The sequence below is a fragment of the Chrysochloris asiatica genome, unplaced genomic scaffold, assembly GCF_000296735.1.
Source record: "Chrysochloris asiatica unplaced genomic scaffold, ChrAsi1.0 scaffold00042, whole genome shotgun sequence".
Classification (NCBI taxonomy): domain Eukaryota; kingdom Metazoa; phylum Chordata; class Mammalia; order Afrosoricida; family Chrysochloridae; genus Chrysochloris; species Chrysochloris asiatica.
This window is the reverse complement of record NW_006408560.1, coordinates 7,626,760-7,652,817: the sequence shown is the minus strand read 5'-3', so window position 1 is coordinate 7,652,817 and position 26,058 is coordinate 7,626,760. Positions and strand designations below refer to the sequence as shown.

The 26,058-nt window shown below is 38.6% G+C and overlaps 1 protein-coding gene across 2 annotated transcripts in view; it reads right to left on the bottom strand.

The window, feature by feature from the left end:
• SETDB1 (SET domain, bifurcated 1) overlaps positions 1 to 19,921 on the bottom strand; it is a 77,898-nt gene extending 57,977 nt beyond the window's left edge. For both annotated transcript variants that reach the window (XM_006861386.1, XM_006861387.1), the window contains exons 1-3: positions 19,737 to 19,921; positions 18,126 to 18,387; positions 16,644 to 16,795 (exon numbers count right to left, since the gene is read on the bottom strand). In XM_006861386.1, coding sequence (XP_006861448.1) covers positions 16,644 to 16,795; positions 18,126 to 18,376 — 403 coding nt within the window. In that variant the 5' untranslated portion in view covers positions 18,377 to 18,387; positions 19,737 to 19,921. The remainder of the gene's footprint in view (positions 1 to 16,643; positions 16,796 to 18,125; positions 18,388 to 19,736) is intronic.
• Positions 19,922 to 26,058: the final 6,137 nt, after the last annotated feature.

Sequence of the window (26,058 nt, the reverse complement as noted above, 5' to 3'; positions counted from 1 at the left end):
GTCATCATCTTTGCCTCCATCTCAGGCATCACTGCTTCTCTGGGTAGGATCCTGCTCTCTGCTCTTCTCCCTTGATGGTCCTAGGGACCACTGCTCCTAGGCTGAAAAGTTAATCACTCCCCTCCTTGCTACAAAACGTCTAACTTTACAATTCCAACCCTCACAAGCAGTCCTGATAACATTTATTCACTATTGTATCATGAGACCCATCCACATTTCATTTCATCAGGCCCACTTAGACAGATTGTATACTACTCAGTGGAGATTCTACCTTCCTCCATGCTCTCTGAATCTAGGTTCCCTCTTGAAAGCTTGTAAGCCAGTCACTTCTTGCCTTTGTAGCCTCCCCCACCTTTGGGTAGCCAATGTCCAAGTTGCCCATCCCTGTCTACTCTGTGTATGGAGGGAGTAGGAATGATCCTTACTGTAAAGATTTGTTCCCTCTTTTGAGCTACTGCATCCATAGGTGTAGGTCAAGTTCATCAAATTGTTATCAGATTACTTTTTTGTCCTCTTCTTTCTTCTTCTGGTTGAGCTCTGATCATCCAGTAATTGAAGCCAGGACAAGTGGGTATTCTCTGCAAGTATAGGTATTCTTGTGCCTATCCCCTCTCTTCTTATCAGCTGGATGCTTCACTCTCCACTCTAGACCTCTGTGACTATGTCACTGACTCTGGGCCCAAGAGTCCCAAGGTCTTGCCACACTGCTGGCCAACCAGGTCTTCACCCGGGTTCATAGAAGTCTATTGAGCGTTGTAGGGCTTAGCTCGCCGCTTCATTGCTGTTTTTTCCTCACTTCCCCTTATCGGTGACCAATGTGGTCACCAATCAGAGCGTATATTCCCATTGATTCTTAGTCTTGGAAGGGAGTTTGCACTGAGGGGACCTGATCACTTGCCTTGATGTTTCCTGGGCAAGCAACTTGCTTGTTCTTGTAGTAACAGTCTGTCTGCCTCTATTGTTTTGTAATTTTCCTGTAGGTCTTTCTTTCAAGAAGTATCTTCTGTTCTACTAGCTGCTCCAGGCTGGTCTGCTCGTCCTTTTAAGTGGAAATTTCCCATCTCTGAAGATCTGGATGTGGTTCAGGCTTCCACCTACAGGCTTATGTATTGCAGAGGCTCCACAGGAAGCCTCCTTCACTGGGCATGTTGTAGCCCCATTTTAGGTATTACTATCAGTTATAGGCAGAAGATGGATTTACAAGCTTTCTATGGTGATGTTTCTGGCTATTCCTTTCTCTCCCCCCCACCCCCCAGTGTCTATTTTATAATATAATGCAAGAAAAACCAAGATTCAAAAGACAGTCAAGCATCTTAACATTATTCCCCCCGTTTCCCCATTCCAACCATGGGTCAATCTCTGTATCCCAGAGCCCTGTTGTTCCGAAGGTTGTGCATACATCATTACTTACCTCTGTCCCTCTGTCCCACTTAGCCCATTCAAACCTGCCTAATTGTTCTCCCATCTGTTTTGTTCTTCCATTCCCCTCTCCCTTCTTGTATATTGCCCCCCTCCCCAGCACCCAAACTATACTGTGTCTATTCCCTACCCTGTGCTCAACCTTCCTCTCCCTCCCCTCGCTCACCCCCACATCCCAGCAACCAGCAAAGAATCCACCCCCCTTTACTATGGGTTATTTTTCTTAGTCTTTTACAGTAGTGGTCCTATGCAGTATTTCTCCTTTTGTGACGATTTTCACTCAACATAATGTCCTCAAGGTTCATCCATGTTAGTTGGTGGCTTGTAGCTTCCTTGTTATTTTTCATGTTCAAAAAAGAAAAAGGGTCAACTGCATTTCTACATACCATCAACAGTTACGTAATTTTAAAAAAGATTTATCTTGTGGTTATTGAAAGTGGTTAAGTAGCTGAGAGTAAATCTGACAAGAGACGCATAAGCTTTCAGTGAAGAAAATTAACTAACTTTATTGAGAAACAATAAAGAACTAAATAAATGATTTTTGTATGGAAGAATTAAATTACAAATTAACAATTATCCTTAAATGGATCTCTGAAAATGTCAGTCTTTTGGGGTTTGGGGGAGGAGTGTAGAGAACATAAACTGATTCTCAAATATATATGTTAAGTGCACCAGCTGAAAAATAATCAAGACATTCCTAAAGAACAAAGCAAGGTTACTGGAACTAACAAATAAAAAGCCTTGTAAAGCCAAAGTGATAAAGACAATATAGCAGTGAAAGTTGTAGTAAATACAATAAGGAAAGAAGAAGAACAGACATCCAGATTAGAAAGGCATAAAACTGACTTCATATGGAGATAACATAAACTTTCTTGTTAGGTGCTGTTGAGTCTATTTTAATTCACAGCAACCCTATGTACAACAGAATGAAACACTGCCTAGTTCTGTACCATCCTCACAATTGTTGTTGTGTTTGAGCCCATTAGTGCAGCCACTCTGTCAATCATCAATCCCTTTTTTTTGATGACCCTCCCCTTTACCAAGCACGATGTCCTTTTCCAGGGATAAGTTCCTTCTGGTAACATAATCTTACATATACAGAACATCACAGAATCTAGAAAAAGGTTCTAGAATAATTGAGCTTAACAATGTCAAATGCTGTAAGATCAATACGGAAAACTAGTTGTGTTTCTATATCCTAGCAACAAACAATCCTAAAATGAAATTAAGAAAATAATTTCATTCATATTAGCATAAAAACACCCTTGTTGTTGTTGTTACGTGCCGTCGAGTCGGTTCCGACCCATAGCGACCCTGTAAAGGGTTTCCGAGGGTGTAAATCCTTACGGGAGTAGAAAGCCTCATCTTTCTCCCGCGGAGCAGCTGGTAGTTTCGAACCGCTGACCTTTAGGTTCGCAGCCCGATTCGTAACCACTACGCTACCAGAGCTCCTTAAAAACACCCTTAGGACTAAGTTTAACAAAAAAGCTTTGCTGAGAGAAATTAAAAGTCAAAATAAATGGGGAGATGTTCTATGTTCATGAATTAGAGCATTCAATATTTGTAAGATGGCAATACTACCCAAATTGATCTCTCTATTTAACACAGCCCCTATTAAAAAATCCTAGCAGCTTTTTTTTTTTGGTAGAAATTGATAAGCTGATCTTAACATTTATACTGAAAACAAAGGACCTAAAACAGCCAAATAATGAATACAAATAAATCTAGAGAACGTATACTGATTTCAATGTTAAACCATAAAGCAACAACAGTTAAGATAGCGTGATGTAGGTATAAAGGCAGACAGTTAGATGAATGGTACAGAAGAGAGTTCTTAAATAGACTTTCTTTTTTTTTTTTTTTTCATTATTTACCTAATACTTTATTAGTTTCTGTAATCAAACCCAAGACCTTATATATTTAATACTGTGCTTTACCCCTGTACAAATGAAAAAAAATTTTTTTAAATTTAATGTGTCTAGACCAATATGGCTGTTAATTTCTGTACAATGCCAAAACAACACAGCTAATGTTTCCAAAAATTCAAATTATATATATATATAAACACACATATATGTCTATATAAAAAGGCCAACTGCAGTGTTATGCATCAATAGCCTTTCCAGGTTCTGCAGTCATCTGAACAAAATTATAGAGACATCCAGCATACTCCCATCAATTCATTTTTGACAAAGCCTTTTTAAAGAGTGGCGGTATAAACAAACAAAAACAAACCCTCAACCCTTACCTTAAGAATTTTTACTCTTCCAAAGACATCACTAAGATATTGAAAAGACAAGCCACAAACTGGGAGAAAGTATTTGCATAAAAATCTGATAAAGGAATTGCACCTAGAAAACATGCATAAAGTCTTCAAAGTCACGATAAGACAAACAACCCAATGTTTAAATAGGGCAAAAAAATCTTGACACTTTCCCAAAGAATATATACTAATGGCAAATTAGTACATGAAAAGACGCGTTCAACATTATTAGTCATTAAGGAAAAACAAGTTATAATCACAATGTGATACCACCACACACCCACTAAACTGACAGTATCAAGCATTGGAGAGGTTGTGGATAAGCTGGAATCCTCATATTTTGCTGGTGAGAATATAAAATGGCATGGGCATTTTAGAAAAGTTTCTTAAAAACTGAAACATATGCTTAATTTATTGCCACGGAGTCAATTCTGACTCATAGTGACCCATGTTGTTGTTGTTAAGTGCTGTCAAGTCAGTTTCGACTTATAGCAACCCTATATCGGATTTCCGAGGCTTAAAAATCTTTGAGGAAGCACAAAGCCTAATCTTTCTCCTGTGCAAAGGATGGCAGGCTTGAGCCGCAGACCCTTAGATTTGCAGTCCAGTGCTTATTGTATGGAGCCACCACACTATAGTGTGGAACACAATTGTCCCATAGATTTCCAAGGCTGTAATCTTTATGGAAGCAGATTGCTACATTTTTCTCCCTCCAAGTGGATTGCTGTTGTTGTTAAGTACCGTGAAGTCAGTTCTGACTCATAGTGACCCTGCACAGGGTTTCCGAGACTGTAAATCTTTACGGGAGCAGAAAGCCTCACCTTTCTCCTGCGGAATGACCTTGAGGTTAGCAGTCTGATTTGTAACCACTACGCTTCAGTTAGCAACTGAGCACTTCACAAGGGCTACTTTACATTTACCATAAGACCTAGGAATTCCACAATAAGGAATAGACCCAAGAGAAATGAAACACATTCATTAATAGGCTGAACTGGAAACAATCCACATGTCTACCAATTAGAGAAGTTCTGGTGTAGCACTGCAGGATAACACGCTGACCACAAGTAAATTTGAATCGCAAGGTCAAACCCACCAGTAGTTCCTTGGAAACCTTATGCAGGGTCGCTATGAGTTGGAACTGACTCCATTTAACAGCAACAACAACAATCAGAGAATGGATAAAAATGTGGCCTATCCATACAACAAACAAAATACTAAAAAGAAAAGATGAAAACAAATTACTGATATATGTAACATGGATGAACCTCAAAAAACATTACATTAAGTGACAGAAGTTAGACACTAGAGACTACATACTGTATGATTCTATTTATATGAAATTTCTAGAAAGGCCAAACTACAGGGACAGGAAGTAGATTCAAGTCAGTGATGGAGGTGGCAATCAGAACTGGCAATAAAAAAGCATGAAGGAACCTTTTGGGGTGATGCAAGTGTTCTAAAACTGGACTGTGAAGATTATACAACTTATGAATTTATTAAAACTTAAACCATACATTTTAAATGCATTAAATTTTATGGTATATATATTATATGTTGGAGGAGGAAAAAGATGGTGGACTAGGCAGAAAGGCTGTGTGAGCTCTCTGCAGCAAGGGTATGGAAAACAGGATGAGACAGATACAGAGGACAGTTCTGAAACTCTGAGATCCAGAGGAAAGTATAGAAAAGTAGATCAAGTGCTTACTGGGAGAGAGAGATAAATAGACACAGCAATGGACAAGGTGACTTGACAAGCAGCAGTAGCTGATATAATCTGCCAAAGCCATCTTGAAAATTCATTAATGGCTACAGAAACAATAAAACATATTCATGTTGCAGAAACCTACATGTGACTCATGAGACAAAAGTATGATTTTATGTTTTTCCTACCACTGTACAACCCCAGGGAATCTCCTGCTTTCCAGGTGATTGGAGCCACCTGGATGTGAGCCCTGGGGAGGAGCTATGTACAATAACCCCAAAAGGGCAAGCTCTAATCCAAATCTGTAAAATTGACCTGGCCAGCCCTGAACTGGCTCTCACTAGGAGGGGGTTGAATGAATATGTGAGGCATAGAAAAAAAAAGGGGAGAAAAGGAGGCTGGTGAATTGTGTGTGTCTACTGGATGCAGAGTGGTCATTTTGAAGTTTCTCAGGCAGCTGTAAAGGCAAGAGGCCAGTAGGTGGTGGAGCACACAGGTTATTGGCAGAAAGTCAATGCTTTCATTTTTCGCTGTGTTTGTTTTCTTCTTCTTGCATAACGACAGGAGACAGCAACTGTGGACACAAAGCCAAGCCACAGCCATATCCTCTACAACCCTACCAACTGGGAAAGGCCAATACCAGCTGCTATACCCCAGAACAGTGACTACAACCATTGGCTAAACCTACTCTGAATTGAACTGCATGAACAGTGAACAGAGAAGTTTCTCTGTTGATCATACCCACCAAGAGACAATTGGTGAGTGCCTAAGAATATACAAACATACATTTACCAACTTAATCCAAATACAACCCCACCACAGTGCCTAGAAAACAGCAAAAATTTTCTGTTCACATGAAGAAACAAGACAGGGTAGCTCAAACAATCAAGAGGCAAAGCTAGAAATGTTCTTGAGGAAGAAGAGGCACTGGAAGTACTGGAAAAAGAATACAGGAGAATGACACTGAGGTACATCCAAAACATTTCACAGAAAGGTAGAGGAACACAAGGAAGAATTCACAAAAGTGCTACAGGAACAATCAAACAAAACAGATACAGTATTGGAGACAATACAAAACCTGCAAACAGAAATCCTAAAATTAATACTAAGAATGGACACTACACTGACAGGACAAAGGAGTAGATCTGAGTCAACGGAAGCCAGAATTAATGAGCTTGAAGATAAATCTCTCAATACAAGCATGACACAACAACAATGAGAAAAACAATGATAAAAATCTTAAGAAAGCCTAAGATTAATGTAAGACAACATGAAGATGAATAACAAGGGTGGTAGGAATTCCAGAACAGGAAGAAACAAAGAAAATCACAGAGAAACTATTTGAAGGGCTGTTGGAAGAAAATTTCCCTAATAACATGAAAGATGAGATAATAAACACTGAAGAAGCTAAACAAACCCAAAACAGGATAGACCCCCAAAAGAAAATCACCAAGACATATAATCAAACTCTCCAAAATCAAAGGCAAGTTGAGAATCCTGAAAGCAGATTGGAAAAAAACAAAGTTTACCTACAAAGGAAAACCAGTAAGCTCTGACTTCTCAGCAGAAACCATGCAGGTGGGACTGCAATATGGCGAGACATATACAAAATTCCAAAAGACAAAAAAAAAAACAAACTGCCAACCAAAAATCATATACCCAGCAAAACTGCCCCTTAAATATGATGGTGAAATTATAAAATTTCCAGGTAAACACAAACTAAAGGAATTTATACAAATCAAGTCAATATTACCAAAAACACTAAAAAGAGACCTTTGGAATGAGAACCAACAACAACAGTAGACTGACATACATAACAGCACCATCTAGAATCCAATCCAGATATACAAGTATCCAGAGTGAAAAAACAAAACTAAGCTAAAACTAAAAAGACTAAAGATAGAGAACCAGAAATATCAATCAATGATGATAACAACTACAGTGTAAAAAGAGGTGAAAATATAGATACAGAATACCAATTGGTGAGGAAGTCATGTAGATTTCAAGATAAAACAGACTTTTAATTTGGGGAAGAAATTAATAAATTACAGGGTAACCTCAAGGAAATATAACACATCTTCATATCAAATCTTGAAAAAGAAAAATCCATGATTTTGTAAATATTGAAGCTATGAAAAAATTGATCAGAAAAAGGACACAAAAAAATGAACTTAGCACAGGAAAAAATGCAGAATAAAGAAACCAGCAGTACCACAGAAAAAAACACACAGCAAAATGACTGTAATCAATTCATACCTACTGATAATTACAATGAACGTCAAGGATTAAATATATTATTCAAGAGACAGAGAGTAGCAGAATGGGTAACAAAACAGGATCCTTCAATCTGCTGTCTATAAGACACACATCTTACACTCACAGACAAACATACATTAAAAATTAAAAGATGGAAAAAATGTATCAAGTTAATGACAAACTAAAACAAGCAGGAATGGCAAAATTAACCTCTGACAAAATAGACTTTAAGGCAAAAACCAGCATAACATAAAATAAAGGGCATTATCTCATGATTAAAGGGTCAAATGAACAATATCAAATAAACATAATAAATACATCTACACGCTCTGGTAGTGTGTAGTGGTTACGAATCGGGTTGCGAACCTCAGGGTCAGCAGTTCGAAACTACCAGCGGTTCCATGGGAGAAAGATAAGGCTTTCTGTTCCCGTAAAGATTTACAGCCTTGGAAACCCTGTACAGGGTTGCCTGAGTTGGAACCGACTCCACGGCACACAACAACAACAACACTCCCCATGAAAGAGCCTTACACTCAAACACTAATAAAATTGAAGAAATAGATGAATCTACAATAACAGTTGTTTTATTGTTGTTAAGTGCCATCAAGTTGGTTCCAACCCATAGTGACTCTGTATAGGTTTTCTGAGGAGCGGCTGGTGAGCTTGAACCACTGACCTTGCTTTTCAAATCAACTTTCCAGTCTAGTGCACATTAACCCACAGTGCCACACCAGGACTCAAAAAAGGACAGAAAAATCAGAAAGAAACTGAAAAAGACAGAGGAACTAAATAACACAATCAAACAATGTGACCTCATAGATTTATACAGCATACTCAACCCAACAACAGTATAATACACATTCTTTTCCAGCGCACATGCAACATTCTCCAGAAGAGTCCCTGTATGTTAGGCCTCAAAGCAAGTCTCTATAAATTTAAAAACATCAAAATACTGCAAACTGTCTTCTCAGACCACAACGCTATAAAATTAGAATCAACAATAGGAAAATCAAGGAAACAAAATGAAATACATGGAAAATGAATAACATGCTGCTGGGTAATAGAACAAATAAAAAACTTTCTTGAAGCAAATGAGAATGAATACACATTTTACCAAAACCTTTGGAACACTGTAAAAGCAGTGCTTAGAGGGCACTTTATAGCAATAAGCTCACACATTCAAAAAGGAGAAAGAACCATAATCAACACATTAACATAACTCCTCTGACAAAATTATAAATGAATTAGAAAACAGACAAACAATAGAAAGAATCAACAAGACAAGCTGGTTCTTTGAAAGGATTAATAAAATTGACAAACCATTGGCAAATATAACAAAAGAAAAGAGGGAGAAGATGCAAATAATATGTATAAGAAATTATATAGGTGACATCACAACAGAACTAATGGAAATAAAAAGGATAATTAGAGTACTATGAAGACTTGTACTCCAATAAAATTTGACATCTGGAAGAAATGAAAAGATTGTTTATAAACACAACCTACCTATACCACATGATCGATAGCCAATGGTACTGAAGTTGGCCCCAACTGTCTGAGTTTCCCCAGATTAAGGGTTTTCTCGACCCATGGAACTTTCATTGCTAAAAACTGGGAAACTTTCAGGTGAACTGGGATGGTTGGAACGCTGAATTGTTAAATCATGGCCTTTAAATTATTCTGTATGTACCGTGCAGTTTTTCTCTGTTTTCAACATGTGTTTTCTTTTTATTTAAAAAACAAACAAACAAGCCACAATCTACCTAAATTACCACAGAGTCAAGTAGAAAACTTGAACAGACTTATAACTAAAGAAGAAATTGATAAGGTCATTAAAATACTCCCAACAAAAAAACAGGCCAGGCCCAGAAGCCTTTACTGGTGCTTTTCACCAAACATTCAGAGAAGAGTTGACACCAGTTTTACTAAAACTATTCCAAAACATAGAAAGGATGGCAAACTCCCCAAACATTTTATGAAGATAACATAACACCCATACAAAGCAATGACATCACTAAAAAAGAAAATTATAGACCAATATCCCTAATGAACATAGATGCAAAAATTCTCAACAAAATCCTGCCTATAGAATTCAACAACATATCAAAAAAAGAATATATTATTACCACCTGGGGTTCATACCAGGGATGTAAGGATGGTTCCATATTAGAATAACAATCAACATAATCCACCATATAAATAAAAAAAGGAAAAGAACCACATGATTATTTGACAAAATAAAAAAACAGAGAATTTAACAAAATCTAACACCCATTCTTGATAAAAACGCTCAACAAAGTAGGAATTGAAGGGAAATTCCTCAACATAATTAAAAGCATATATACAAAACCAATAGTCAGTATCACTCTCAACAGACAGAAAGTATTTCCTTTGTGAACAGGAACCAGACAAGGATGTCTGTCCAGTATCACCACTGCTATTTAATATTATGTTGGAAGTCTTAGCCAGAGCTGTAAGACAAGACAGGGAAATTAAAGACATCCAAATTGGCAAAGAAAATGTAAAACTCTATTTACAGATGGCATGACCCTATACATAAAAAATCCCAAAGACTCGGCAAGAAAATTATTGGAACTCATTGGAAGATTCAGCAAAGTGGCAGGGTACAAGAAAATTATACAAAAATCTGTTGGATTATTCTACACAAATAAATACAGTTCTGAAAAGGAAATTAGGAAAACAATACATTTACAAGAGTCACCCAAAGTATGAAATATTTAGGAATAAATCTAACAAGAAAACAAAAGTAGTATATAAAGAAAACTATAAAACACTACTACAAGAAACCAAAAGAGATTTACAAAAATGGAAGAATATAGAATGCTCACAGATATCAATACTACCCAAAGCAATCTACAGATACAACGCAATCCCAACAACATTCTTTAAAGAGATAGTAAAAAATGATCACTAACTTTATATGGAAAATAAAGAAACCTCAGATAAGTAAAGCATAGCTTAAGAAGAACAAAGTTGGAGACCTCTCAACCCCTGATCTCAAAATTTACTGCACAGCCACAGTGCTCAGAACAGCCTAGTACAGGTGCAATGAAAAATGTATACATAGATTAACTGAGAATCCAAAAGTAAACCCATCCATATATAGTCAACTGATCTTTGACAAAAGGCCAAAACACATCAAATGGGGAAGAGATAGTCTCCTCAAAAAATGGTGCTGGTAAAACTTGAAATTAATTTGCAAAAAGAATGAAACAAGACCCATTATCTCACAGCACATACAAAAACAAACTAAAAATGGATTAAAGCCAAAATGTGAAAACTAGAACTATAAAAATCATCAACGAAAAAATAGGGATAAATTTAGCAGCTCTAATACATGGCATACATAAGCAATCAATCACTGCAAAAAACACAAACAGCAGAAGACAAAACAGATGACTAGGACTTCATAAAATCCAGAAAGTATGTGCGTCAAAATATTTCAGACAGCATATTGAAGGATCTTGTTTTCTTATCCATTATCCGTCTCTTAACAGGTACATTTAATCTGTTTACATTCAGTGTTAATTATTGATAGATATGGATTAACTGCTGCCATTATGTTTGTTTGTTTTTTGTGGTGTTGTTGCTTTCTTTGTTTTGTGTGCCTTCCTTTGTTGAGTTAATGCTTTTTTTGTGTTCTTTCTTGTGAGTTTCCTCATAGTTTGAATGTTTCCATACTCTTCTTGGATTTTCATTCTCTTGATATGTTGTGAAGTGTTAATTTTCTTTGAAGTTGCTTTATAGTCCATTAACTTTTGTCTCCATTTAGTGCAGTCTATTTTATCCTGTAATCAACCTGACCTTCTCACCATCTGGATCTCTGTTCCTATGTGTTTACCTTTTTTTACATTGTACTTGTTTTGATCATAGATTGACCTCCCAGATTCTCTGAGTTCGTTCTTACAGTTTTGTTCTGTTTTTGACTCTTCCTTCTGTTGACTTAATTCTGGGAGGTGCTGCCACATATGTCAATCTCTGGTTGTTGTCTGTTCTTGTTGGTTCTCAGTCCACAGAACTCCCTTTAGGATGTTTGGTAGCGCAGGGATGGCTTTGGCAAAATCCCTCAGCTTCTGTTTGTCCTGGAATGTTTTGAATACATAATCATATCTGATTGATAGCTTTATTGGATAAAGAATTCTTGGTTGGCAATTCTTTTCTTTCAGGGTTTTATAGATGTCTCCCCATTGCCTTCTTGTTTGCATGGTTTCTGCTGAGAGGTCTGAGTTTAATCTGACTTGCTTGCCTTTGTATGTGACACTTCTGCTTTCCCTGGCTGTTTTCAGATGTGTCTCCTTATCTTTTATTTTGGAGAGCTTGACTACGGTATGTCTTGGTGATTTTCTTTTGGGGTCTATCCTTCCTGGGGTTCGCTGAGCTTCTTGAATGTTTATCTTTTCACTTTTCAGAATGTTTGAGAGATTTTCTTCCAGAAATTCTTCAACTATTTCCTCTATGGACTTGTGTGATTCTTCTTGTTCTGGAATGCCAATAATTCTTAAATTACTCCTCTTCATGTTGTCCAACATGAATCTTAGACCTTTTTCAGATTTTTTAAATCCTTTTTTGTGTTTGTTCTTCTATCTTAGTGGTATTGAGAGATTTGTCTTCCAGTTGACTGGTTCTGCCTTCCATCTAGTTTATTCTACTCCTTTGCCCTTTCAGAGCACTGTCTATTTCCGATATTCTGTTATTGATCGTTTGGACCTCTTTCTGTAAGTTTTTAATTATTTCCAATGCTGCATCTATCTTATTTGATTGTTCCTGTAGCGCTTTCCTGACTTCTTCCTTATTTTTCTCAACTCCATTATAAAGTGCTTTGAAACATTTTATAATCATTTTTCTAAATTCCTTCTCAGGCATTTCCGAGGCCTGCCCTCCTTCCAGAATGGAGTCCAGGTCTACCTCTAGGTTATTTGTCTCAGACATTTAATCTTTTTTCAGGACATGTGCTGATATGGTCATCTGCTTTTGCTTCTTGGACATGTTTAGTGTTTATCTGTGGCCTTAATACTTAATTGAGTATGTGTTTTGGTATTTATGCTTTCTGATTGCTTCCAGGAAGATGTGACCAGGATGTGGGATTCCCTTTTCACTCTTCTTATTGCTTAACTCAGAGTAACTTTCACAGGTGTTGTCTGTTTCCCTGGTATATGGCAGTTGGAATTGTTTCTTGCCTGGGTTTTGGTGTTTGATAGAGTGTGACTGTAGCTTGGCTGTATGGCATCAGTTGCTGACTATTCTTGTGTAATATATGGAGAGAAAGAGTCCTCCAAAAGTAGAAGGGGAGCATACAACAGCAAAACAGCACCAGTGAATAAAAACAAGAGAAAAAACAAACAAACAAACAAAAGACAGCAACAATAAAAACTAGACTGAATACTGCAGTCTATAATTACAGAAAAGGGAGAGGAAGGAGAGAAGAAAAAAAAAAATCTGTAGCCTAATATGAGTATGACTTTAATGTCCTCTCTTCAGCTTCTTGCTTTCAAAGTTGCCTGAGAGATTTCAAGATGCCAGTGTTGGTTGTTATGCTATACCTCAGGCTTTAATTTAAATTTCGGCCTGTTTTGTTTTTAAACTCTCTCTCCCTCTCGACAGCCCTGTCCCACCCTTTCCTATGTTAAAAAACAAAAGACAAACAAGCAAAAAACCTTCAGGGCCTGCTCTTGGGCTGAGTATCTGTGCACATGTGTGGCAGAAGAACCCACTAGTGGTCAGGCTGGGGGGTGTCCACTCGTTCAGGCTATCCCTCTAGTCACCAGAATGGAGGTGGGCAAATAGCGGGTGCACCAATGACCAGATACCAAAAAAAAAAAAAAAGAAAAGAAAATCAGAACAAAGCAAAACTGACAAAGTGTATTGTTCAAGGTTCCCGCGACATTTTTCCATGGTGTTTCTGCTCCCCCGCTTGGTCGTGCCGCACGTTTGGTCTCGCCCAAGTTGTCGATTCCAGGCCTCCGAGCCCAGCCCAGCAGATGCAAAAGTCCGCGATTTTTTACTTTAGCTTCAAGTACCACAATCTATAAGCCTTCAAACCTTCAAAATATTCCTATAGCTGCGGTTCCGAGTTCTGGAGCTCTGCCCTGGATCTGCTTTGCCTGGTATTCTTATCGCTAATGGCGAACTTCACTGCACCTCCACCCTAGCTGCCATCAAGACCCACCTCCCAAAATATTTCAGGAAGAATTAAAAGCGAGTCCACACACTAGGAAAATTTATTTGGCAATGACATATCAGACAAGGGACTAATCTCTAAAATTTATACAAAAACACCTCTACAAGAAAAAGACAAACAACCCAATTAAAAAATGGGCACAGGACTTGAACAGACACTTCCCCAAGGAAGACATTAATGCAGCCAATAAATATATGAAAACATGTTCACAATCATGAGCCATTACAGAGACACAAATCAAAACAACAATAATGTCAACTCACACCAGCAACAACAAAGTTCAAAACAAACTCCAGAAAATAACAAATGCTGGTGAGGGTGTAGAGAGATTGGGACCCTCCTACTCCTACATTGCTGGTGGGACTGTTAAATGGTTCAACCACTATGGAAAGTGGTATGGCGCTTCCTCAAAAAGTTGGAAATAGAAATACCTTATAACCTAGCAGTCCCTCTACATGGTATATTTCTACAAGAAATATGAGCCAGGACATGGGTAGATATACACACACTAATGTTCATCACAGCCCTATTCATAATAGCAAAAAGATGGAGACAGCCTAGGTGCTTATCAATTGAAGAATGGATAAACAAACTTTGGTACATACACACAACGGAATACTATGCAACCCTGAAGGATAATGATGAATCTGCAAAATACATCATAACACGGATGAACCTTGGGGACATAATACTGAGTGAAATTAGCCAATTACAAAAGGACAACTGTATGAGACAGTTATTGTAAAAGCTTAAAAAAGGTTTCCTTGCTAAAAGAAATATTCTTGGATGGTTACCAAGAATAGGAGGGAAGGGAGTAGTTCACTGGTGAAAGGGTAGACACATGTTAGCTCTGGTGGTGGGGAGGGCAATACAAAAGAATTAGGGCAATACACAAGAGGAGGGAGGATAGCAGATGAACAGAGACGATAGGGGAAGACTTAGGAAGGTATGCTTGGGCTAAATGGATAGCAGTAAACAGTGATTTATATACAACCTTAAAGAGCTCTGGTAGCATAGTGGTTACAAGTTGGGCTGCTAACCTCAAAGTCAGCAGTTCAAAACTACCAGCTGTCCTGTGGCAGAAAAATGAGGCTTTTCTGCTTCTGTAAAGATTTACAGCCTATGGAGGCTCACTGTGAGTCAGAACCGACTCTGTGGCACAACACCACCACCATGTAACCTTGGAATTAACACTATTCTGTGAGTACGTACATGGATTCAAACAGAGGCTGTCCTGTAGATATTGGTTTTCCCTGCTCACTACTGAAATAAAGAGCAAAGATGTCAGCTTGAGGACTAAGGTACACCTGACCCAAGCCATGGTATTTTCAATAATCTCATACGCATGCAAAAGTTGGGCAGTAAATAAGGAAGACCATAGAAGAATTTATGCATTTGAGTTATGGTGTTGGAGAATATTGAAAGTACCATGAGCTACCAAAAGAACAAACAGATCTGTGTTGGAAGAAGCACAGCAGAATGCTGCTCCTTCGAATTCAGGATGACGAGACTTCGTCTCTCATACTTTGGACATATTATCAGGAGGCTAGCTTAGCTTTCATGAGTGTGCTTAGTTTCAGAATGAGGGGTAAGGCAGAATCCCAACTGAATAGTTTTCCTCTTTTCCTGACAGACCTGATGAAAGAGGATGGGCGATGACGGTGATAGGATTTTATGATCCAATTGTGAATAATTGTTAGCGGGAATAGTTGTGATCGGCACAACTATAATGGTAGAAGATGGAAGATGTGTAACTGAAAGGGGGTAGTAATTAATCTTTTATTTAAGGAACAGAGAATCCCAGGACCAGCTAGAAGGAAGAGCATGAGTGGAACTGAGATCCTACCTAGAAAAGCAGTAACAGCAGAGATGGTGGCAGAGGTGGTGGTATGGAGAGTTAGAGCAGCTGTGGGCTCTAGGTCCATGGACTAAAGTAAGGCTGTGTTCCTATGGGCAAGAGGCTGGCTTGTAGAACGTGTCCTCTGGACATTTAAATGGATATATATGTGTGTGTGTATATGTGTACACCAATTATTTTTGCTTTGTTCATTTATGAAATATAAGATGTAAATGCAGAGTCACAGGACTGTTGCTACAGAGAGGGATTATAATCATTGAGATGAAACAAAGTATATAGTTTGTTGAATGTAAAGCTGATAATCTTGTCTTTGAACCTTCACTCAATTCACAATAAAAGTTTAAAAAAAAATTATGTTGTTTTGTTGTTAAGTACTGTCAAGGCGCTCTCAACTCACAGGAACTCTATATAGGGTTTCTAAGGAGCGGATAGTGGGTTTGAACTGAACTGCTGACTTTGTGGTTCAGTCTAGTTCTGATCCTACAGTGCCACACCAGGAGTCCACATAAATTGTTGTTGTTAAGTGCCATCGATTTAGTTCTAACTCAGAGTGACCCTGTGTAAGGTTTCAAAGGAGCAGATGGTGGGTTTGAATTGCTGACCTTGTGGTTCACAGTCTAGTGCTGATCCTACAGCACCACACCAGGAGTCTATGTAATATACTTTAATAAAAAGGTTAAAAAGTTGACAAAAACCAAAGAATGTTGGAGTACATATATAATGTCAACTCTAAAGAAATACATGGGAATTCAGGAAAGAGATTACAAAGGATGTAGAAAAAAAGGCTGGTATAATTGGCGAATAACACAGAAGGGACATCTATGATGCTAGCAAGTCAGACAGTTTGGAATACAGGGTGAGTGACATTGGTTATTTTCCATCAATTTATTTTCCAGTGTTTCAACTTCAATTCTGAGACTTTCCTATCCAAAGCATTAACTCTTACCTGAGTCAATACTGAGGACATCATCATCTTCATCAGGAATCTCGATTATTTCTGTAGGCCGGGAAGCTTCATCCTCAGAGCTACTTTCCCGGTATTGTAGTCCCAATTTGGAGTAGAAGTCCTTCACCAAAGACTCACAATTAGTCACTGCCCTAATATTGGAACACATGTGGAAAAGAAGGTCAGAGCCAGCAGAGGAAGTAGTTTTAGGAGGCATTAAAATTTATATATATATGGACAGACTGTCCTCAACTTAAACAAACCCTATTTAGATGTAAATTATACTGTTAAGAATTTGGAATACTTTTTCTGTAGAAAAATGTTTTATATATAGTGGTTTAGTTCCCAGACCAGTCCCTTAAAGATCAAAATAAGCCCAAAACATAGTCCTTTCAACCTTATCTCATTATTTACCTTGTTATTTGAAAATGTTTTTTAAGTAACATCTAACCAAAATACAAAACCAAACCCACTGCCATCAAGTAGATTCTGACTTAGGGTGACCTCTTATATAGGGTTTCCGAAGCTATAAATCTACGGGAGTAGAAAGCATCATCTTTATCTAGTGGAAAAACTGGTGGATTTGAACTGCTAGCCTGGTAGTCAGCAGCCCAATGTGTAACCCACTATGCCACCAGAGCTCCTACCAGGGCTGTTATTGTTGTTCAGTGTCGTGGAGTCAGATACGACACACAGCGACCCTGAATGTGAGTCCTGATGTAGTACTGTGGGTTAATGCACTGGACAGCAAGGTCAGTTTGAACTACAAAGTTGGCAGATCAATCTCACCAGTTGCTCCTCAGAAACCCTATACAGGTCAGAATCAACTTGATGGCACTTCACAACAACATAGGGTTTCCGAGGCTTTACATCTTTACAGGGGCAGAAAGCCCATCTTTCTCCTTCAGAGTAGCTGTATTGCACCACAAATCTGGGGATTAACAATAATAACATAGGGCTTTACAGACTCCTAGTGTGGCACTGTAGGATCAGCAATGGACTGTGAACCACAAGGTGGAGGACGGCAGTTCAAACCCACCAGCTGCTCCTAGGAAACCCTGTACAGGGTTGCTGTGTTGGAACTGACTTGACAACACTTAACAATAGGACTTTAGAAATTTATTAATGCTCTACAACTACCTAAGACAGCAAGCAAGCCTTTACAATTTTTACTCCCTAGATGACTTTATTACGGAAACAGTAGAATGAAGTATAAAATAGGATGAGTGGGTTAGAAGGAAAAGGGACTCAAAAGACCTCGATTTCCCTACTGCTGATCATATGATGACCTCTGATAGATGGACAGTCTATAAATGAATAGTTGTGAGGTCTGATTCTGAAGAAAAACTTTGAAGAAAACTTAGGTCTTATATATTGGTTCTTAGCAAACTACAGAGTGCTTGGCACAAGGCCATGAATAAGTATACTTTAACAATGTATGCAATGGAGAGATTTTCTATCTACTTTCCATGTAGTCCTTACCTAGAAGCATCATCGAAGAGCTGATCAACATGGGCCACCTCAGATTCTTTCTTTATTACCCAAGTCTCCAGTTCTGCTAGCTGCTTTTTACGTTGTTGTACACAGTCCATCTTTTCCAGTTCTTCATCAATGAATTGACGAAGTTCCTCCATAGAGATGCCCAGCTCTTCAACCACTGCCTGCTGCAGTTCTGCAATCTCTTCAGACTCAACTGCAGCTGTTGCTGCATCCAAACCAATGCACTCAGACATGCTGTTGCCCTCTGCATGGAACAGAATTACCTTTGAGATCATTATAACTACAATCAATGGCGAATTTCAAACCCCTAATAAAACTCATTCATACTGTTACTTGCTATTTAAATATAATTACGTGTGAATCTTGATACTTTCTCCCCATTCTCCAAATCTGATACTAGACTTTGTAGACTTCTCAGCATATGCTATACAATAACAGGCCTAAATAAGATTTAAAAAGCTTTAAAGAACATGGTTTCATACACTATATTGTCATCTTACCTACAATTCACATATGATACACTAACATCTATTTCTGTTTGTAAAAAAGTACTGTTCTGAACATGCATTTCACATCAGTGTGTTACCAGAGGTAAAGGAATTGTTCTTTTTTAACGAAGCACAAAGCATCTAATAAAATTGTGTAAGCTAGTTACTATTGGAGGTTTGAAACATCTTGAAAATAAGTTGGGGGCATTCTAGCTGAGGGAAAACCATGAGAGTACTTCAAGAACTTTAGATGTTTTGGGTAAAACACAGGTGGTAGTGAGATATGAAAAAGTGAAAAGTTAAAATGGAGCCCACATTTAAAATGTGATGAAAGTCAGGCTTAAGAAGTTTTAACTAATTCCTTATGCAATGGGGAACTAATGAAAACAATCTTTAAATAAACGGAAGAAATCTACAAAGGAAAACAATTTCTTTGTGCTGATTTGTTTAATTGACTAATGAGAGAGATCTAGGTCTACAAGGCACATAACCACCACCGCCACATGTTACCTCAAATTTTAATAAATGTCTCCACCTGAAGAGGAGGCTTTGATCTGTAACTCACTTTACAATGGTTTATCTTTTATAATTACTTGTGCTCCTGATATAACTTTGCTTCGATGTAGAAGTTTGTGGAAATTTAATTTGATAGCTGCCTGTACTGCCATATAATGTCTTAATACAAAAGCTTGCATCAAAGAGGTTTCCCCAAAGTAAAAGAAAGTAAACCAATATAGAAATAAAATGTGACTGCCTTAAATCCACAATCCAAGTAACTCACATTGGAGTTAATAGCTTTTTCGACCAAACGGTTAAAACAAAATTGATGCCAGAATGCTGTCCGACCTCTATGCCAGCTCTCAGCGCCTCCATTTTTTCTTTACTACACCCGCCAGACCCTTGATCCAAGCCAACACCCCCTCCCCTCGGTGTTATCCAATTTAGGGGGGCGTCCCATCATGCATCCACCGCCCCAACACAACCCCGCCCCCGGTAACCTCTCGGGGAAGACTTCCTTCCTACCTTAGCCCAACCTCTACATACACAAAACATCTCAGACAAGCCTTTGGTCTCCAAATACCTCAACTAACAGTATTCCACACACCTGCTCGCTCACAGCTACAATAGCTCTTTTTCACCAAATAGACCCAGACTCACCACTCTGGGGTCAAACTCGACAGGAAGAAGAAAGAAAGAAAACGAAGGGAATGGGGTTAGAAGGGATGGGGAAGAAACGTGAGGGAGGGGAGGGGAAGCAAAAGAGACGCCCGGAAGTAAACCTTAGATGCCGTTCCGGTCACCACGACGGGAGCCTGATGGGGTCAAACTCAAAGCCGCGGGCGACCCTAAGAGGCTGGGCAAACTAGAGCGAGTACGCATGCGTCAAGGCAGAGCCTTTACCGACACACGTGAGAATCCCTGGCTAGAGGTGGTGGGCGTGGCCAAGAATAATTAAAGAAGACCCGCCTCTTCCACTGTTCTCCGCTAGTGGCAGCAATACTACGTTTATTGGGTTAAGACTCAGTCAGCACTTTTAGATTTTGATATTCTTACTTTTGCTTGAGTTTGTCTTCTTACATAAATCATACAAATTGTAACAAGTAAAAGGGTATCAAGATAGAATAAGAAAAACGTGATAATCACTTTTTCCCTTATTATTTACTGTATTTGATCTTTTAAGGTAAAACAATTTAGTTCTCTACGTTCATATGTGGATTTTTTGTTTTCATTTAGCATATAGATTTATTGTTGTTAGTTGTCATCGAGGCGGATCTGACTCCTGAACGACTGTGTGTACAACAGAAGGATACACTGAGGTTCCTGCACTATCCTCATAATCATTGCTATCTTGGGCCCAATGCTGCTGCCACTGTGTCAATCTATCTCGTTGGAGGTCTTTTTCTTTTCCACTGAACCTCCGTTTTACCAAGCATGATGTCATTCTCCAGAGGCTGATCACTTCTTTTAATATGTCTCAACTATGAGAGACGAAGTCTCGCCATCCTGACTTTTTCTTTTCTTTCTTTAATTTTTAACTTTTTATTATGAATTGAATAAAGGTTTACAGAGCAGACCATCAGTTTTACATTGAAAAAAATCATATATTTTGCTTCATTACAATGGTTTCGATCCCCTCCATATACCAAAAGTTAACAGTATTTACCTCTACTCACTTTTAGCTATTGCTTTCCTCACTGGGTTTCCCACTACCTTCTTTCCTCTGCTAAACTCCCTCTTGTATATTATCTGCTCTTTTACCCATATTAACATGTTTCTACACTCTGGCCGTAAATAATTTCCCCTCTCCCTAGCCCCCAAAGATTGTTTCTTTTATCAAGAAAACTCTTTCTTAACTTTTTGCAACACTGGTCTCATAACAACATTTGTCCTTTTATGATTGACTAATTTAACTCAGCATAATGTCTTTCATGTGGTGCTGTGGGTTATTGCTCTGGATTGCAAAGTCTGTTTGAACCACAAGGTCTGTGTTCAAGCTCACCAGCTGCTCCTTGGAAATCCTATACAGGGTTGCTATGGGTCAGAACTGATTCGAAGGCATTTAAAAACAATGAATGTCTTTCAAGTTCATGTGGTGTTTTGCAGATTCATCATTTTTCTTCAATTATTGCGTACTATCCCATTGTATATATGTACCAACATTTGCTTAATCATTCTTTTGTTGATGGGCATTAAGCCTATATCCATCTTTTCGATGTGTCTCTTGTAGATAACGTATTGAAGGATCCTGTTTTCTTATTCATCCTGTTTTCCATGTCTCTTGACTGGTGCATGTAATCCATATACATTCAATGTAATTATCCATAAGTATTGGAGTATTGATGTGGCGCTGTAGGATAAGCATTGGACTGCTAACTACAAGGTTGGTGGTTGTAACCCACCAGCTACTCCTTGGAAACCCTATACAGTGTCACTGTGAGTCAGAACTGAATTGATGGCACTTAATAGAAACAACACATGAATTGATTGCTGTAATTTTCCATGGTTTTTGAGTGTGGTGCTGCTGGTTTCTTTGTTCCACATAATTTTCTCCACTGAGTTAATTTTTTTATGAGTTTTCTTTTCATTTTAATTTCTGTTGTGTTAATGGTTGCTAAATCTTTATGATTTCCTCTTTTAAAATTTTGATGTACAGGTGTATTATTTATCTTTGAAGTTATCTTGTAATTAATTCATTGTTTTCCTTGCTTAAAACAGTCTGTTTTATCTTGAAATCTACTTGACTTCCTTGCCATTTGGAAGTTCTGTATCTACACTACTCCCTTTTTTGCTTTGCAGTTGACTTCATTATAAATTGATATCTCTGATTCCTTCTTTTCAGTCTTGTAAGTTTGTTTTACTTTAAATATATTATATCTGTATTGATTTCTGGGTGGTGCTGTCATGCATGGTCATCTCAGGTTATTTATCTGCTGTTGTTGGTTCACGGTCCAAAGAATGCCCTTTAACATTTTTTGCAAAGTTGATCTGGTCATTACAAATTCCTTTAATTTCTGTTTATCAAGAAATGTCCTAATTTCACCATCATATTTGAGGGACAGATTTGCTTGGCAATTTTTTTCCTTCAGAGTTTTGTATATATCATCCCATTGTCTTCTTACCTGCATAGTTTCTACTGAAAAATCAGAGCTTAGTCTTATTGCTTCTTCTTTTTAGGTAACTGGAAAAACCATGTAGGAACTATATCTGACCTCCTCTGACTTCACAATGGGGAAAGGGAATCAAACTCAAAATCAGTTCAAGGTAGATTCCTATGAAGCAGAGGTCAGACATGTTTCCACCCTACAACCTTCTTTACTCTATTTGGACACCAACCATCCTTCTCACAGCACTCTCTGCTTCACATCTGAGTTTGATAATCTATTGCAATGGCCACACAGAATTCATGACAATACTCACAGTTAAGGGGTTTATTAGGGAAGTAAACAAGGTACAATTCAGGATCAAAACCAACTAAGTTGCAGCAGTTCTTCAATCAGGAATGACTCTTTCTGCCATACTGCCGGCACGCCTCCCTCTTGTCTTTGGCCTCTCAGCTATGCGTTGGTCCTCTTGGCCTCTGCCTCAGTCCATGGGCTTAGAGCCTGCAGCTGCTCTTTCCATCTATGCCACCTCCTATGCTGTTGCCTCTTCCCTCACTGTTTCTCTAGGTCAAGATCTCATACTCCACTCATGCTGTTCTTCTTGCTGGTCCTAGGATCTTCTGTTCCTACTTCTGAGATGGCTCATTTTAAACTTAGGTGGATGGCAAAACTAACCAATCCCCAGCCTTAGAGTCTTGTATACCTTATTTTCATGGTCCCACCCAATCACTTGGTGGGAATTAAGAAGACATTGGATAGAAAAGCCATATCCAGTAAATTCAAGGTACCACAGTTTTCGGGGTTTTTTTCCAAGCTGTTCTCAGGATTCTTTCCTCATCTTTGGTTTTTGGAAGTTTGATTATGATATGTCTTGGTGATTTTCTTTTGGGATCTATCCTGTTTGGGGCTCTTTCAGCTTCTTGTATGCATATCTTCTCATCTTTCATGATGTTAGGGAAGTTTTCTTTCAACAACTCTTTGACAATTTTCTCTATGCTTTTTATTGTCTCTTGCTGGAAGTCCCATCCTGGCTTCTAAGAAGCATTCTGGCTGTACTTCTTCCAACACAGATTTGATTGTTAGTCTTGCAGTGCATGGTACTTTTAATATTCTTCTCCAACACTTTAACTCAAATGCATCAATTCTTCTACGGTTTTCCTTATTCATTGTCCAACTTCACATCCATATAAGGTGATTGAATGCCATGGCTTGGGTAAGGTGCACCTTAGACCTCAAACTGATCTATGCTTTTAAACATCCTAGAGAAATCTTGTGCAGATTTGCCTAATACAATATGTTGTTTGATTTTTTTTAAAATAAATGTTTTATTGTGAATTATGTGATAGATTACATGGGAGAACATTAGTTTTACACTCATTCTATTGTATATCGTTTCATTGCCATAGTTACAATCCTGTTCATGCATCATCAATCAACCAAAAGGTATACCTGAAAGCCTGCCCACCCACCCCCATCCACCCCCACCCCTGGTCATCAGCACACAGCCCCTCCCTCTCTGGATCTCAGGTCCCCAGCTGCTCCATCTCTCCATGTTGTCATCTCTGCCTCCATCTCAAGCATCACTGCTTCTCTGGGTATGGTTCCACTCTTTACTCTTCTCCATTGACGGTCCCAGGGCCCTCCGCTCCTAGACTGAAAAGTGAATCCCTCCCCTCCTTGCTATAAAATGTCCACCTTTACACTTCCAATCCTCACAATCAGTCCTGATAACAATTATTCACTACCAAATCACAAGAGACCCATCTGCATTTCATTTCATCAGCCCTGTCTAGACAGATTGAATACTACTCAGTGGAGATTCTACCTTCCTCCACGCCCTCTGGATCTAGGTTCCCTCCTGAAAACTTGTAAGCCAGTCACTTCTTGCCTTTGTGCACCCTCCCCCATTTTGGGTAGCCAATGTCCAAGTTGCCCATCCCTGTCTACTCTGTGTATGGAGGGGGTGGGAATGAGTCTTGCAGTAGGGATTTGTTTCCTCTTTTGAGCTACTACATCCATAGGTGTAGTTCAAGTTCATCAAATTGTAGAGATTATGCTTTTTTTCTCTCTTCTTTCTTCTTTGGGTTGAGTTCTGATCATCCAGTCCTTGAAGCCAGGTCAAGTGGGTATTATCTGCAAGTGTGGGTGTTCTTGCAACTATCCGCTCTCTTCTTATCAGCTTCACTTTCCACTCTAGTTCTCTGTGGCTGTGTCACTGACTCTGGGCCCAAGAGTCCCCAGGTCTTGCCACACTGCTGGCTGCCCAGGTCTCCACCTGGGTTCATAGGAGTCTATTGAATGTTGTAGGGCTATGTTATTTGGTTTTTTGACTGCTGCTTCTATGAGTTTGATTGTGAGTCCAAGTAAAATGAAGTCTTTGGCAACTTAAATCTTTTCTTCATTTATCATGATGTTATTTATTAGGATTAATAAAAAACATCATGATAAATGAAGAAAAGATTTAAGTGGTGAGGGTTTTTTGTTTGTTTGTTTGTTTGTTTGTTTGTTTCCTTTACATTGAGGAGCAACCCATAGCAAAGGCTGCAGTATTTGATTGTCATCAGTAAGTATTTCAAGTCCATTTCGTTTTCAGCTAGCAAGATTGTGTCTTCTACATATGACTGGCTGTTAATGAGTCTTCCTTTAATTCTGATGTCACATCTTCATATAATCCATTTTTCTCAGATTATTTGATCATCATTCAAATTGAATAAGTATGATGAAAGAGTGCAATCCTGGTGCGTATCTTTTCTGATTTGAAATCATTCAATGTCCCCTTGTTCTTTTTGAACAATTGTTTCTTGGTCTATGTACAAGTTCTTCATGAATGCAATTAAGTGTCCTGGAATACTTATTCTTTGCAAATTTATCCATAGTTTGTAATGATCCATAGTCAATAAGGCACAGGTAAACATCTTTCTGGTATTCTCTGCTTTCATCCAAGATACATGTGACATCAGCAATGATATTCCTTGTTCCACGTTCTCATCTGAATCTGGCTTGAATCTCTGGCAGATCCCTGTCAATGTACTATTATAGCCATTTTTTAATTGTCTTTATCAAACTTTTACTTGCATGTGATATTAATAATATTGCTTGATGATTTTTGCATTCTATCGGGTCACCTTTCTTTGGAATGGGCACAACTATGAATCTCTTCCAATCACTTGAGTAGGTACCAGTCTTCCAACTTTTTTGGCATAGATGAGTGAGCACCTCCAGTTCTGCATCAATTTGTTGAAATATTTTAATTTGTATTCCACCAGTTCCTGGAGCCTTCAGTGTACCTTGGACTTCTCCCTTCAGTACTATCGACTCTTGATCATATTCTATCTCTTGAAATAGTTGAACATCAACCATTTCTTTTTGGTTAAGTGACTCTGTATATTCCTTCCATCTTCTTTTGATATTTTCTGCATCACTCAATAGTTTGCCCATGTGGTTGTTGTTAAGTGTTATTGAGTCTGTTCCAACTCGTGGCGACCCTTTATAGGGTTTCCAAGGAGTGCCAGTGGGTTTGAACTGCTGATCTTGTGGTTCAAGGTCCAGTGCTGATCCTATAATGCCAGACCAGGAGATTATCAGAATCTTTGAATATTGCAAGTCGAGGACTGAATTTTTTCTTCAGTCCTTTCAGCTTGAGAAATGTTGCAGACCGCAGGTACTGGGGTGTTGAGGACCGGTGTCATGGACGACAATCCAGCAGTGGCCACACTCAGACTTGCTGGCCAGAGACCCTGAGGGCGCAAGGAAGTAACCTCCGAACGTCCTGGGTTCATTGGCTTTTACGAACTCACTGTTGGGCTAGTTCTGTATAATTCTCTT